General features: G+C 42.4%; 1 protein-coding gene across 1 annotated transcript in view; it reads right to left on the reverse strand.

Moving 5' to 3' along the window:
- The window catches only part of LOC118367563 (dynein axonemal heavy chain 7-like), a 238,437-nt gene that overhangs the window by 92,384 nt on the left and 131,866 nt on the right, over nucleotides 1-14,187 (reverse strand). The window contains 6 exon segments of the mRNA XM_052493948.1: nucleotides 2,806-2,969; nucleotides 3,868-4,053; nucleotides 9,963-10,143; nucleotides 10,351-10,697; nucleotides 11,189-11,519; nucleotides 11,867-12,096. Coding sequence (XP_052349908.1) covers nucleotides 2,806-2,969; nucleotides 3,868-4,053; nucleotides 9,963-10,143; nucleotides 10,351-10,697; nucleotides 11,189-11,519; nucleotides 11,867-12,096 — 1,439 coding nt within the window.

Below are 14,187 nucleotides of genomic sequence, written 5' to 3' on the forward strand. Positions count from 1 at the left end.
TGGGAAAATCTAAAGAAATCAGCCAAGACCTCAGAAGAAAAATTGTAAAACTCCACAAGTCTGGTTCATCCTTGGGAGCAGTTTCCAAATGCCTGAAGGTACCACGTTCATCTGTACAAACAATAGTACGCAAGTTCTCTCTCCTAGAGATGAACATACTTTGGTGTGAAAAGTGCAAGTGCAATCAATCCAAGAACAACAGCAAAAGACCTTGTGAAGATGCTGGAGGAAACAGGTACAGAAGTATCTATATCCACAGTAAAACCTGTCCTATATCGACATAACCTGAATGGCCGCTCAGCAAGGCAAAAGCCACTGCTCCAAAACCGCCATAAAAAAGCTACAGTTTGAAAAGACTACGGTTTGCAACTGCACATGGGGACAAAGATCGTACTTTTTGGAGAAATATCCTCTGGTCTGATGAAACAAAAATAGAACTGATTGGCCATAATGACCATTGTTATGTTTGGAGAAAAAAAGGGGGACGCTTGCAAGCCAAAGAACACCATCCCAACCTTGAAGCACGGGGGTGGCAGCATCATGTTGTGGGGGTGCTTTGTTGCAGGAGAGACTGGTGCACTTCACAAAATCATGAGGAAGGAAAAGTATGAGGATATATTGAAGCAATATTTCAAGACATCAGTCAGGAAGTTAAAGCTTGGTCGCAAATGGGTTTTCCAAATGGACATTGCCCCCAAGCAAACTTCTAAAGTTGTGACAAAATGGCTTAAGGACAACAAAGTCAAGGTTTTGGAGTAGCCATCACAAAGTCCTGACCTAAATCCTATAGACAATGTGGGCATAACTGAAAAAGTGTGTGAGAGCAAGGAGGCCTACAAACCTGACTCAGTTACAGCAGCTCTGTCAGGAGGAATGGGCCAAAATTCACCCAACTTATTGTGGGAAGCTTGTGGAAGGCTACCCAAAACATTTGACCCAATTTAAACAATTTAAAGGGAATGGTACCAAATACTAATTGAGTGTATGTAAACTTCTGACCCACTGGGAACTTGATGAAAGATATAAAAGCTGAAATAAATAATTCTCTACGATTATTCTGACATTTCACATTCTTAAAATAAAGTGTTCACCCTAACTGGCCTAAGACAGGGATTTTTTACTAGAATAAATTTCTGTAATTGTGAAAAACTGAGTTTAAACGTATTTGGCTAAGGTGTATGTAAACTTCCGACTTCAACTGTAGCTTAAAAGTTGATAAACTATGAATAATTCACATTACAAGCGCAGCAATGTTTTCACTCGTCTCGGCCATATGCGTGAATGTTCCAAAATGCTATTACTGGAGAACACCATTCTCAAACGCACATCTGATGCCAGCGTTTCTTATAATACGACAGAGACTGATGTTCAGCCTAATGGTATAGACTTAGAAAGAAGGAATATCTGAAGATGCAACAATAGGATTTTGCCTTGCTGCCTTTGGACAGATTAAATGCTGGTTTCAGTGGCATACAGTACCAGGAAATCTTAGCTTCTTGTCTATGGTCGGATTTTGGCTGTAGGCTATTAAAAGCAAGGTAAGAGAGGCTATGTAAAATGTCCAGGTTTCAAACAATGATATTGCTGGCTAGGCATTGCATATGTAATTATTTAGGTTATGGAAATGTATAATATCAGAATATCATTCCAATGTTGGGCAAATAGGCCTATTAGAATGCACATTTTACTCTCTCCCAGCCTGTCTGCGGTCTGCCGGCCAGGAATTGAGTTTTCGTGTGTCGGGAGTTGCTGTGGCATTTGCATTATCTGTAGGCTATGGCTAGCTACTATGGTATTCAAGATAATATGGTTGTCTCCCTGACCTGCACCAAATGCATACTGTAAAACGTGCAAAGTATTTCTGCCTCGCGCTGCAACACTGCTTGGCTTGGGGCTGTGCGTGCTCACATTTATTTTTTATTTTACCTTTATTTAACTAGGCAAGTCAGTTAAGAATAAATTCTTATTTTCAATGACGGCCTAGGAACAGTGGGTTAACTGCCTGTTCAGGGGCAGAACGACAGATTTGTACCATGTCAGCTCGGGGGTTTGAACTTGCAACCTTCCGGTTACTAGTCCAACACTCTAACCACTAGGCTACCCTGCCGCATGAAGATCTGAAACGGAAGGCAACGGAACTGAGACTTTGTCCTTGTGTTCCTTAGCTATTTACATATTTTTGTTCACAAGCTAGGTTATTTGTCAGTGTTTGACTTCCAACTGCTAGGGAAGAGAAACAATACTACGATACTACGATACTAGTCAGACTCTCAATCTCACAGGCACAAACATGACTGAAGTCGCATTACCACGGTAACCTCCCACCCTTAAAGGGGAAGGTGAAAATGTCTGTCTCATCTGTAATATTTTGGTTAAAAGACTCCGGTCACAAAAAATGAAATGAAACAATAAACCACATTACATTTTACTAGTAATAGATTTATAGTTATAGAAACATTACAAAGCACGCTCATCCGTTCATCCGAGGAAAAAAGTTAGTTGCGAGCCCGAGTGTGGCTCTACCTAGGCAGTCAGCAGGAGAGACTTCCTTCTTGCATTAGGTAACAGAACATGGTGAGTGGGATTGAAACGTAACCTAAACGTAACCTAGTGGTTAAGAGCGTTGGGCCAGTAACTGAAAGGTTGCTGGTTCGAATCCCCGAGCCAACTAGGTGAAAAATCTGTCAATGTGCTATTGAGCAAGGCTGTTGGCATACAATGGCTGCCATGTATCACCAGAGGGGGTTGCTAAAAGTACTCTAAGTGGTGGCTGAGGTAATATGTTCGTTTAGGTTGTGGACTTACGAGATGATGATGCCATTGTCTACAGAAAAGCTGTCCGATGGCAGCCCGGCGATGGTCCAACTGCGGATCTTGACTGGCTCCCCCAGCGAGTTCATCAGGGACATATTGCTGGAGCACGGGATGTCTCTGCTCTTACACAGCTCCATCCACTCCTCGGTCTGAGCCTGGAATGCACATACAAATAGACATGGGAGCACACCATTCCACGAGCATAGATCAAAAAGTAATCATTTCATATCTTCTGCTCATGGAAAAAAATATTTTAATCACAAACATTTCCCACAATCGCAACAATCTTTTGATCAGTGCCATCCATTTTTCATGACGGCTCGTGTTTGTTGTTAAAAATACTTGCGTGAGAGGATGCGGGGGTAGCAATAATAACGCATTTTGAGGGAGACTCTTTAATGCAGTTCCTTTTGAGCATCATAGAAAAGCATACAAGTTAAATATTGAAACTATCTGGCGTCCTCTCGTCTTTGTCACATCAAAGCTCTTAGTGTTGACTGAGGCCAACTGCATCAAAACACACACAGGCAAACATGCACATAGACATAAACACTCTCAAGTGCTCACTGACATGCAAACTGATTCTATGTCCCTGTATGTACCTTTTTTAATTCGTACAGTATCTACCTCTGCTGTATACTGTATTTCTTTATGTCCCTCTATGTGGCAGCATGTTCAAATACGCACCTTTATATCCATTTATGTCTGAGTTTTTACCTGTATGTCACTGTAACTCTATGTCCAAGTACGACCTGTTGCACAATGGCACCGGGGATCCAATATCACCCTTTACATTATTGTATTTCATTGTTGGAGTCAATTCTATTTAATATCCTGGCAGTTGAAAAGAACATGGCATTTCTCTCCAGGAATGATTTTCAATTCCTGTATTGACTGGATAATGTCATGAAAGAGGATATCCTTTGTATGTCTCTACCTTGTATTTACCTACTTTAACCAGTATGTATATTCTGAGCCAGTATATTTGTGTGTGTACCTACAGTATGGACCAGTCTTTCATGATGCATCTGTGTACCACCACTGTGTACCTACCTGTCTATAGCTGGAGGTGAATGCCCCCAGGTAAGCTACGATGGCTGACGAAATGAGGATGTCCCCTGTCAGGTTGGTGTAGAGGTCCCCAAGGTTAAAGGCTGTCTCGCTCCAGCGAGTCTTCTCACCACCCAGCCCACCAATCAGCTGCTCAGCTCTCTCCAGCTTCTTGCTGCACAATTTCACCTAGAGGTCGAGAAGGCAAGGACAGGGCTGAGGATTTGTAAAATTACCCTTCCGTGTCGCGTTCAGTAGTCACTAAATGGGAAAACGTTTTGAAATAGTTTGGGTAGAACCTTCACTGTTTCAAAACGGCTCGTTTCATCTGTACTGAACATGAACATGGCCCTGTTTAAAGCAGAGGCTACTACACCATAAAAATACAATTATCATCTTGTTTTGATTGAATGATTGAAGGCAGGCAGGCTTTACCAATAATTTACTTAATAAGGACACTCAACAATGACACTCAGTATCATTCCAAACATTTGTTCATAGGAATTACTTTTGGAAGAGATTTGAAAAATAACAGTTCAATCTTAAATAGAACAGAAATTATTGTCGATTGATGGCTATTGAATTCTACCGTTTTAGCTTAGTATGTTTACTTTTCATGTTGAGAAAGTTTAAATGAAAATAGATAAAACTATATTAGAGTACTTGCATCTACTCCGATCGCCTGGGATAGCCCCTATATGATTGTTGGTCTTTTGGTGTTCAAGAGGTACCTTTCCCCAAATCTGTGCCTAGACACAATCCTGTCTCGTAGCTCTACGGACAATTCCTTTGACTTCATGGCTTGGTTTCTGCTCTGACATGCACTGTTAACTGTGGGACCTTATATAGACAGGTGTGTGTGCACCTTTCCAAATCATGTCCAGTCAATTGAATTTACCACAGGTGGACTCCAACCAAGATGTAATAACATATGAAGGATGATCAATGGAAACAGGATGCACTTGAGCTACATTTAGAGACTCATAGCAAAGGGTCTAAATACTTATGTAATTACAAAAATACAAAAAATATAAACCGTTTTTTCGCTTTGTCATTATGGGGAATTGTGTGTAGATGGATGAGGAATTGCTTTAATTGAATCCATATTGAAATAAGGCTGTAAGCAACAAAATGTGGAAAAAGCCAAGGGATCTGAATACTTTCCAAATGCACTGTATAAGCTCTTAAAGCAAATGTTAAAATCGGGAAGAATTCGCCTTCGCCCTTCACTTCTCCCGAGTCCGTATGGGAGTTGCAGGGATGGGACAAGACTGTAACTACCAACTGGATATAACGAAAAAGGGGTAATAAACTACCAAAATATTATATAGATATATACAGTACCAGTCAAAAGTTGGGATACGGGCCTGCCGAGTGGCGTGGTGGTCTAAGGCACTGCATCGCAGTGCTAGCTGTGCCACGAGAGATTCTGGGTTCGAGTCCAGGCTCTGTCCAGGCCGGCCTGACAGGGAGACCCATGGGGCAGCGCTCACAATTGGCCAAGCATCATCCGGGTTAGGGGAGGGTTTGGCCGGCAGTGATGTCCTTGTTCCATCGCGCACTAGCGACTCCTGTGGCGGGCTTGGCGTAGTGCACACTGACAACATCGCCATGTGTACGGTGTTTCCTCCGACACAGTGGTACGGTTGGCTTCCGGGTTAAGTAGACATTGTGTCAAGAAGCAGTGAGGTTGTGTTTCGGAGGAGGCACGGCTCTTGACGATCGCCTCTCCTGAGTCCATACGGAAGTTGCTTTGAGGAGACAAGACTGTTGAACCAATTGGATACCACAAAATTGGGGAGGAAAAGGTGTAAAAAAATATTACTAGTTACAAGTTACTTCTTTTTACTATTTTCTACATTGTACATATGGAATCATGTAGCAACCAAAAAAGGTGTTAAACAAAACAAAATATATTTTAGATTCTTCAAAGTAGCCATCCTTTGCCTTGATGACAGCTTTGCACACTCTTGGCATTCTCCAACCAGCTTCAACTGGAATGGTTTCACAAAAGTCTTGAAAGAGTTCCCACATATGCTGAGCACTAGTTGGCTGTTTTTCCTTCACACTGCGGTCCAACTCATCCCAAACCATCACATTTGGGTTGAGGTTGGGTGATTGTGGAGGCCAGGTCATCTGTTGCAGCACTCCATCGCTCTTCTTACATTTACATTTAAGTCATTTAGCAGACGCTCTTATCCAGAGCGACTTACAAATTGGTGCATTCACCTTATGACATCCAGTGGAACAGCCACTTTACAATAGTGCATCTAAATCTTTTAAGGGGGGGGTGAGAAGGATTACTTTATCCTATCCTAGGCATTCCTTAAAGAGGTGGGGTTTCAGGTGTCTCCGGAAGGTGGTGATTGACTCCGCTGTCCTGTTCTTCTTGGTCAAATAGCCCCTACACAGCCCTGAGGTGTGTTGGGTAATTGTCCTTTTGAAAAACAAATGATAGTCCCACTAGGCACAAACCAGATGGGATGGTGTATCACCGGCAGTGTCACCAGCAAAGCACCATCACACCACCTACTCCATGCTTCACGGTGGGAACCACATATGCAGAGATCATACATTCACCTATTCTGCGTCTCACAAAGACACGGTGGTTGGAACCAAAAATCTTACATTTGGACTCAGCAGACCAAAGGACAGATTTCCACCGGTCTAATATCCATTTCTCATGTTTCTTGACCCAAGCAAGTGTCTTCTTCTCAATGGTGTGCTTTAGTAGTGTTTTTTTGTTGTTGCAACAATTCGACCATGAAGGCCTGATTCATGCAGTCTCCTCTGAATGGTTGATGTTGAGCTATGTGTTACTTGAACTCTGTGAAGCATTTATTTGGGCTGCAATTGCTGAGGCTGGTAACTCTAATGAACGTATCCTCTGCAGCAGAGGTAACTCTGGGTCTTCCTTTCCTTTGGCGGTCCTCATGAGAGCCAGTTTCATCATTGCGCTTGATGGTTTTTGCAACTGAACTTGAACAAACTTTCAAAGTTCCTGAAATGTTCTGCATTGACTGGCCTTCATGTCTTAAAGTAATGATGGACTGTTGTTTCTCTTTGCTTATTTGAGCTGTTCTTGCCAAAAAATGGACTTGGTATTTTACTAAATATCTCCAAGGTGACTCAAATTAAATGAAATCAAATTAAATGTTATTGGTCACATACACATGGTTAGCAGATGTTAATGCAAATGTACTGAAATGCTTGTGCTTCTAGTTCTGACCGTGCAGTAATATCTAACAAGTAATCTAACAATATGAGGTGCCTACCTCAAGGGTGGCTATTATAAAACATATTTTTATTTTGTTTAACACTTTTTTGGTTATTTCACTCTAGATGTAGAATGTCCAATGTAAAAAAATATTAAAAATAAAGAAAAATCCTGGAATGACTGAGTCAGGTTTGTAGGCCTCCTTGCTCGCACATGCTTTTTCAGTTCTGCCCACAAATGTTCGATAGGATTGAGGTCAGGGATTTGTGATGGCCACTCCAAAACATTGACTTTGTTGTCCTTAAGCCATTTTGCAACAACTTTGGAAATAGGCTTGGGGTCTTTGTCCATTTGGAAGACCCATTTTTAACTTCCAGACTGATGCCTTGAGATGTTGCTTCAATATATCCACATAATTTTCCTTACTCATGATGCCATTTATTTTGTGAAGTGCACCAGTCCCTTCTGCAGCAAAGAACCCCCACAACATGATGCTGCCACCCCCGTGCTTCATGGTTGGGATGGTGTTCTTCGGCTTGCAAGCCTCCCCCTTTTTCCTCCAAATATAACGATGGTTATTATGGCCAAACAGTTCTATTTTTATTTTATTAGACCAGAGGATATTTCTCCAAAAAGTATGATCTTTGTCCCCATGTGGAGTTGCAAACCGTAGTTTGGCTATTTTATGTAGGTTTTGGAGCAGTGGCTGAGAGGCCTTTCGGGTTATGTTGATATAGGACTTGTTTTACAGTGGATATAGCACTTTTTTGTACCCGTTTCCTCCAGCATCTTCACAAGGTCCTATGCTGTTTTTCTGGGATTGATTTGACTGCTCTTTCACACTCCGCACTGCTAAAGCTAACTCTCTCCTCTGTTCATCTCTATCGGCTGCCTTCGATACTGGAGACAGAACGCGCGTCCTACCCTTCCTGAGCAGAATGACGCTCTCACCACTGGTGTCCCCCAGGGCTCGTGGTCCCATGGTGTATATCAAATCAAATCTTATTTGTCACATACACATGGTTAGCAGATGTTAGTGCGCCATCAGTGACAACTCCATTGTGTCCTCCTCCCGAGCGCTAAAATGCTTGTGCTTCTAGTTCCGACAATGCAGTAATAACCAACAAGTAATCTAGCTAACAATTCCAAAACTACTACCTTATAGACACAAGTGTAATTTGATAAAGAATATGTACATAAATATATATGAATGAGTGATGGTACAGAGCGGCATAGGCAAGATACAGTAGATGGTATTGAGTGCAGTATATACATATGAGATGAGTATGTAAACAAAGTGGCATAGTTAAAGTGGCTAGTGATATATGTATTACATAAGGATGCAGTAGATGATATAGAGTACAGTATATACGTATACCTATTAGATGAATAATGTAGGGTATGTAAACATTATATTAGGTAGCATTGTTTAAAGTGGCTAGTGATATATTTTACATCATTTCCCATCAATTCCCATTATTAAAGTGGCTGGAGTTGAGTCAGTGTGTTGGCAGCAGCCACTCAATGTTAGTGGTGGCTGTTTAACAGTCTGATGGCCTTGAGATAGAAGCTGTTTTTCAGTCTCTCGGTCCCAGCTTTGATGCACCTGTACTGACCTCGCCTTCTGGATGATAGCGGGGTGAACAGGCAGTGGCTCGGGTGGTTGTTGTCCTTGATGATCTTTATGGCCTTCCTGTGACATCGGGTGGTATAGGTGTCCTGGAGGGCAGGTAGTTTGCCCCCGGTGATGCGTTGTGCAGACTTCACTACCCTCTGGACAGCCTTACGGTTGTGGGCGGAGCAGTTGCCGTACCAGGCGGTGATACAGCCTGACAGGATGCTCTCGATTGTGCATCTGTAGAAGTTTGTGAGTGCTTTTGGTGACAAGCCGAATTTCTTCAGCCTCCTGAGGTTGAAGAGGCGCTGCTGCGCCTTCTTCACGATGCTGTCTGTGTGGGTGGACCAATTCAGTTTCTCTGTGATGTGAACTTAAAACTTACTACCCTCTCCACTACTGTTCCATCGATGTGGATAGGGGAGTGTTCCCTCTGCTGGTTCCTGAAGTCCACAATCATCTCCTTAGTTTTGTTGACGTTGAGTGTGAGGTTATTTTCCTGACACCACACTCCGAGGGCCCTCACCTCCTCCCTGTAGGCCGTCTCGTCGTTGTTGGTAATCAAGCCTACCACTGTTGTGTCGTCCGCAAACTTGATGATTGAGTTGGAGGCGTACTTACGTACTATTGTTTGTACAGATGAACGTGGTACCTTCAGGTGTTTGGAAATTGCTCGCGAAGATGAACCAGACTTGCGGAGGTCTACAATTTTTTTTCTGAGGTCTTGGCTGATTTCTTTAGATTTTCCCATGATATCAAGCAAAGAGGCACTGAGTTTGAAGGTAGGCCTTGAAATACATCCACAGGACTCAAATGATGTCAATAAGCCTATCAGAAGCTTCTAAAGCCATGACATCATTTTCTGGAATTTTCCAAGCTGTTTAAAGGCACAGTCAACTTAGTGTCTGATCCACTGGAAATGTGATATAGTGAATTATAACTGAAATAATCTGTCTGTAAGCAATTGCTGGATAGATGTCCTAACCGACTTGCCAAAACTATAGTTTGTTTACAAGAAATTTGTGGAGTTGTTGAAAAAGGAGTTTTAATGACTCCAACCTAAGTGTATGTAAACCTCCGACTTTAACTATATATTCCATTAGATTAATGGATGTAATACTAAAACAAATACTGATACATTTGTATTTTGGTCTTAAACCATTATGTACATATTTGAAAGGAAGTGGATAGCTGCTAACCAGAGCTGGCTGGTTTATTGAAGGAGATGATGGTTCACCTCTGTAATTTGCACCTAACCCCACTGACCTGATTCTCTAGTTCAGCCTTCTTGTTCTTGTTGGCCTCCAGTGTCTGCTGCAGCTTTGCCAGTTTGTCCTGGACCTCTTTGAGGGCAGCCTGTTTTTTACGCAGGCTCTCCATGGCCACCTTCAGCTCCCCCTCGGCCTGAGATAGCTTCTCCTTCTTAGGGGCCACCACTTTGGCCACTCTGAGCGAGAGGAGGAGAGAATATATAGGTTGGGGTTCCATTCAGGAAATGTAACTTAACATTTTCTAATAATAACCACCAAGGCTTATTTCAATGTACTTCAATAAAACAACTCAGTATCTTTGTGAGATTCAAGAATAGACTATATTGTACTGTACTCTTCAATGTGATCACAATTCTTCTTACACAGCTCTACACATTACTCACTTGTCGTAGGATTCCATGGCGCGCACCCACTTGCACAGCCCCTCGGCGGCCGTGGAGGCGGTACGGATCTTCTCTGGGACAAAGTCTGGGTTGGTGATGTACTGTTTGCGGATAATGGCGATGAGGTGGGGTGGGATGTTTTCCTTGTCATACTCATGAAGGCTCTGAAGAAACTTCATGTCTCCAAGGAGCTTCTTGGCCGGGCCCCAGAAGTCCTCCACCTTCTTGCCGGAGCCCGAGGGGTCAGGGATGCGGTCCGGCTTCAGGCCCTTCAAGATGCAGATGGCCTCCATCACCAGCTTGACCGCCGGTGGAGGGCTCTTCATGGACTTGACCACTGTGATGTCCTAGATAAAGGGGCAAACAATCACAGTCACCTAGGGCTGAACTTTGTTTGTGCATGTGCACATTTTTGGGTGCTTTTAATGTTTATGAGAGATTTAGGCTATGCACATGATTCTCAAGTTAGGATTTGGTCCATTCAGCATCATCTTTATATAAAGTTATACATTGACTTAGCTGCATCCCAGATCTCTATATGCTATAGCAAACTCTTCTGACTGGCTTGACAAAGAATGAATACAACAGAGATAAATTGGCTGAACCACAAACTTATCTGGAGACAGGCTATCATTGATTGGGACTAACATTTATATACAACGAAGAAGAAATATACTGAATATAGTTAAATGGCAATTGGAAAAATATCCTGCATTATTTTGGAAGGGGGGTGGGCAAAGGCTGAATTCTGAGAGGGGTTGGGATAAAGCAGAAGACAAGTCCATTGGAGATTGCTTTACATTGACTTTATAGTCCAATCGCCCAATCGTTTTCAAACCTGGTTGGTTAGTGTGTCCAGAGCGGACAGGGCTGACTCCAGGATGGGCATGGCGATGGCCAGGTCGGCGTCGCACTCGTCTTTGATGGCCTTGGCCGCCATGGCCTGTTCGTTGGCCACCGCCTCATCCACCTTCACCACCTTCTCCGTCTTGGCAACCTCCACCGACTCGTGCTCAATCACCACCATCATCTCATCCACCTCCTTGCTGGCCACACGCAGCTGCGGCTGCAGGGCCTCCAGTTCCACCTGCATGGTGGCTACCTGGGCGGCTGCAGACTCCAGCTTCTCCAAGCCCACTTCATAGCGGCGCTTCAGCTTCATTACTTCTCTGTGGATGCAGAGTGTTGGGTGTTTCAGCTTAATAATGTCAGTTTAATGGGTAGTAATATATTCATAACCACTGGCATAATATCAAAATCTCTTGCATCTATATTAAAAATTACTAACATTGACTCAGATCTGTTAAGTGCTCTCTTGCCAACAACCACAGGTGTTGGCTACACAACCCAAATAGATCAGGGACCAGGCTATAAATGAATGTAAAAGCCACATATTTTGGGGGTAAAGATGTCGACTGTTTCTCAATCCAAAGGCAGCTGCCTGTTGGCTACCTGCCTCAAAGGGAAGCGTCCTTGTGGATTGAGAAACAGCCTTCTTGTTTTGACTGTTTCTTACGCTCTCTTCTTCTCCAACAGGGCCTTGAAGGTGGAGATGAGCTCCAGGTAGGAGGTGGGCGTGACATAGTTATGGCGCTGCAGCTCGGACAGGAAACAGGCCGACAGCTCGATGGTGGATGTGTGGAAGCTCTTGCACATGTTAATGCAGCCCATCCGTGACTCGTCTGTCATCTCGATGTCCTCCAGGAACCGTGAGGCCACCGCCTGCAGCGCGTCCTCCGGCCAGCTCTGGGAGGAGAGAAGAGAGGGTATAGGGTGAAGTTGCCCCCAGAGAAGCTGATCTTGCATTAGTTTTGCAAGGTTAGGATTGGGGAGGGGAAGCTGGTCCTAGATCAGAGTAAATGAAAAGCCTGACTGAGTTCTATAATTATATACAGTACCAGTCAAGAGTTTGGACACACCTACTCAATCCAGGGTTTTTCTTTATTTTTTACATTGTAAAATAATAGTGAAGACAACAAAACTATGAAATAACACATATGGAATCATGTAGTAAGCAAAAAAGTGTTAAACAAATCAAAATAACTATGTTTAATTTGTTACCCAATTAAAATAATAATGTAACAATTAACTCATTAGTAATTTGGGCACCACGGAAGAAAATGTTTAACGAGTTACCATCTCCCAAATTAAACTCTGTAAGATAAGTTACATATCAATAACAGTCACTTATTAATCATTACCTCATATCAGTCTCAATCTGAACAGTTGTAACCCTCTTGGATCTGCAAGAACCCCAACCTTTGCTAATCATTCAGTAGCACACAAATTGATTTAATTATTTATTGACTTAGTGTTTATTTAATAAGTAACTAAATAATAACAGAGTATACACATAAACACTTACATGAGACAAAAGTCTCCAGTGGACTGACAAGCTATGACGGCTTATTACACAGAGACGGAGAAGGGGATGGGGAAAACAGAGACATTTATCGTGGATATATTCTAGGACTGTCTTCACATTAATCATATAAACCCAGCAAAAAAAGAAACGTCCCTTTTTCAGGACCCTGTCTTTCAAAGATAGTAAAAATCCAAACAACTTCACAGATCTTCATTGTAAAGGCTTTAAACACGGTTTCCCATGCTTGTTCAATGAACTATAAACAATTAAAAACATCCTAAAGATTGATTCTATACTTCGTTTGAATATGTTTCTACGGACTGTATTATGACTTTTCGTCTCAACTTTTGCCTGGACTTGCCCGTGCGTCATGAGTTTAGATTGTGTACTGAACGCGCGAACCAAAAGGAGATATTTGGACATAAATTATGGACTTTATGGAACAAATCAAACATTTATTGTGGAACTGGGATTCCTGGGAGTGCATTCTGATGAAGATCATCAAAGGTAAGTGAATATTTATAATGCTATTTCTGATTTGTGTTGACTCCAACATGGCGGATATCTTTTGGTGATCTGTGAATAACACTTGTATCTTTTATCAATGTTTATTATGAGTATTTCTATAAATATATGTGGCTTTGTGTAAATTCACGGGATGTTTTGGAGGCAAAGCCAAATGTAAACTGACGTTTTTGGATATAAATATGAATTTGATCGAACAAAACATACATGTATTGTGTAACATGTCCCACGGGAGTGTCATATGATGAAGAATATCAAACATTAGTGATTAAGTTTATCTCTATTTCTGCTTTTTGTGACTCTCAATGGTTGGAAAATCGCTGTATGCTTTCTGTGACTAGTTGCTGACCTAACATAATGATATGTTCTGCTTTCGCCCCAATTTTTTTATTTTTTATATATATATTTTTTAAATCGGACACTGTGGTTGGATTAAGGATAATTTTATCTTTAAAATGGTGTCTAATAATGGTTTGAGAAATTTGAATGATGAGATTTCTGTTGATTGAATTTGGTGCCCTGCAATTTCATTGGCTGTTGGCGAGGGGTTCCGCTAGCGGAACGAGGTGTTGGCAATTAAGGTCAAATGTATGAAACCATAGGACACGAAACAGGCCTTTCTACTGACTCTGACATCACCTGCAACAACGTCGCCTATGGGCACAAAACCACCGTTGCTAGGCCAAACAGGACCGGCAAAAAGTGTTCTTCACTGACGAGACGGGGATTTGACTCACCAGGGGTCATAGTCGGATTCACATTTATCGTTGAAGGAATGATCGTTAAACCGAGGCCTGTACTCTGGAACGAGATCGATTTGGAGGTGGAGGGTCCGTCATGGTCTGGGGCGGTGTGTCACAGCATCATGGGACTGATCTTGTTGTCATTGCAGTCAATCTCAACACGTTACAGGGAAGACATCCTCCTCCCTCATGTTGTACCCTTCC

The sequence above is a fragment of the Oncorhynchus keta genome, chromosome 34, assembly GCF_023373465.1.
Source record: "Oncorhynchus keta strain PuntledgeMale-10-30-2019 chromosome 34, Oket_V2, whole genome shotgun sequence".
Lineage (NCBI taxonomy): Eukaryota > Metazoa > Chordata > Actinopteri > Salmoniformes > Salmonidae > Oncorhynchus > Oncorhynchus keta.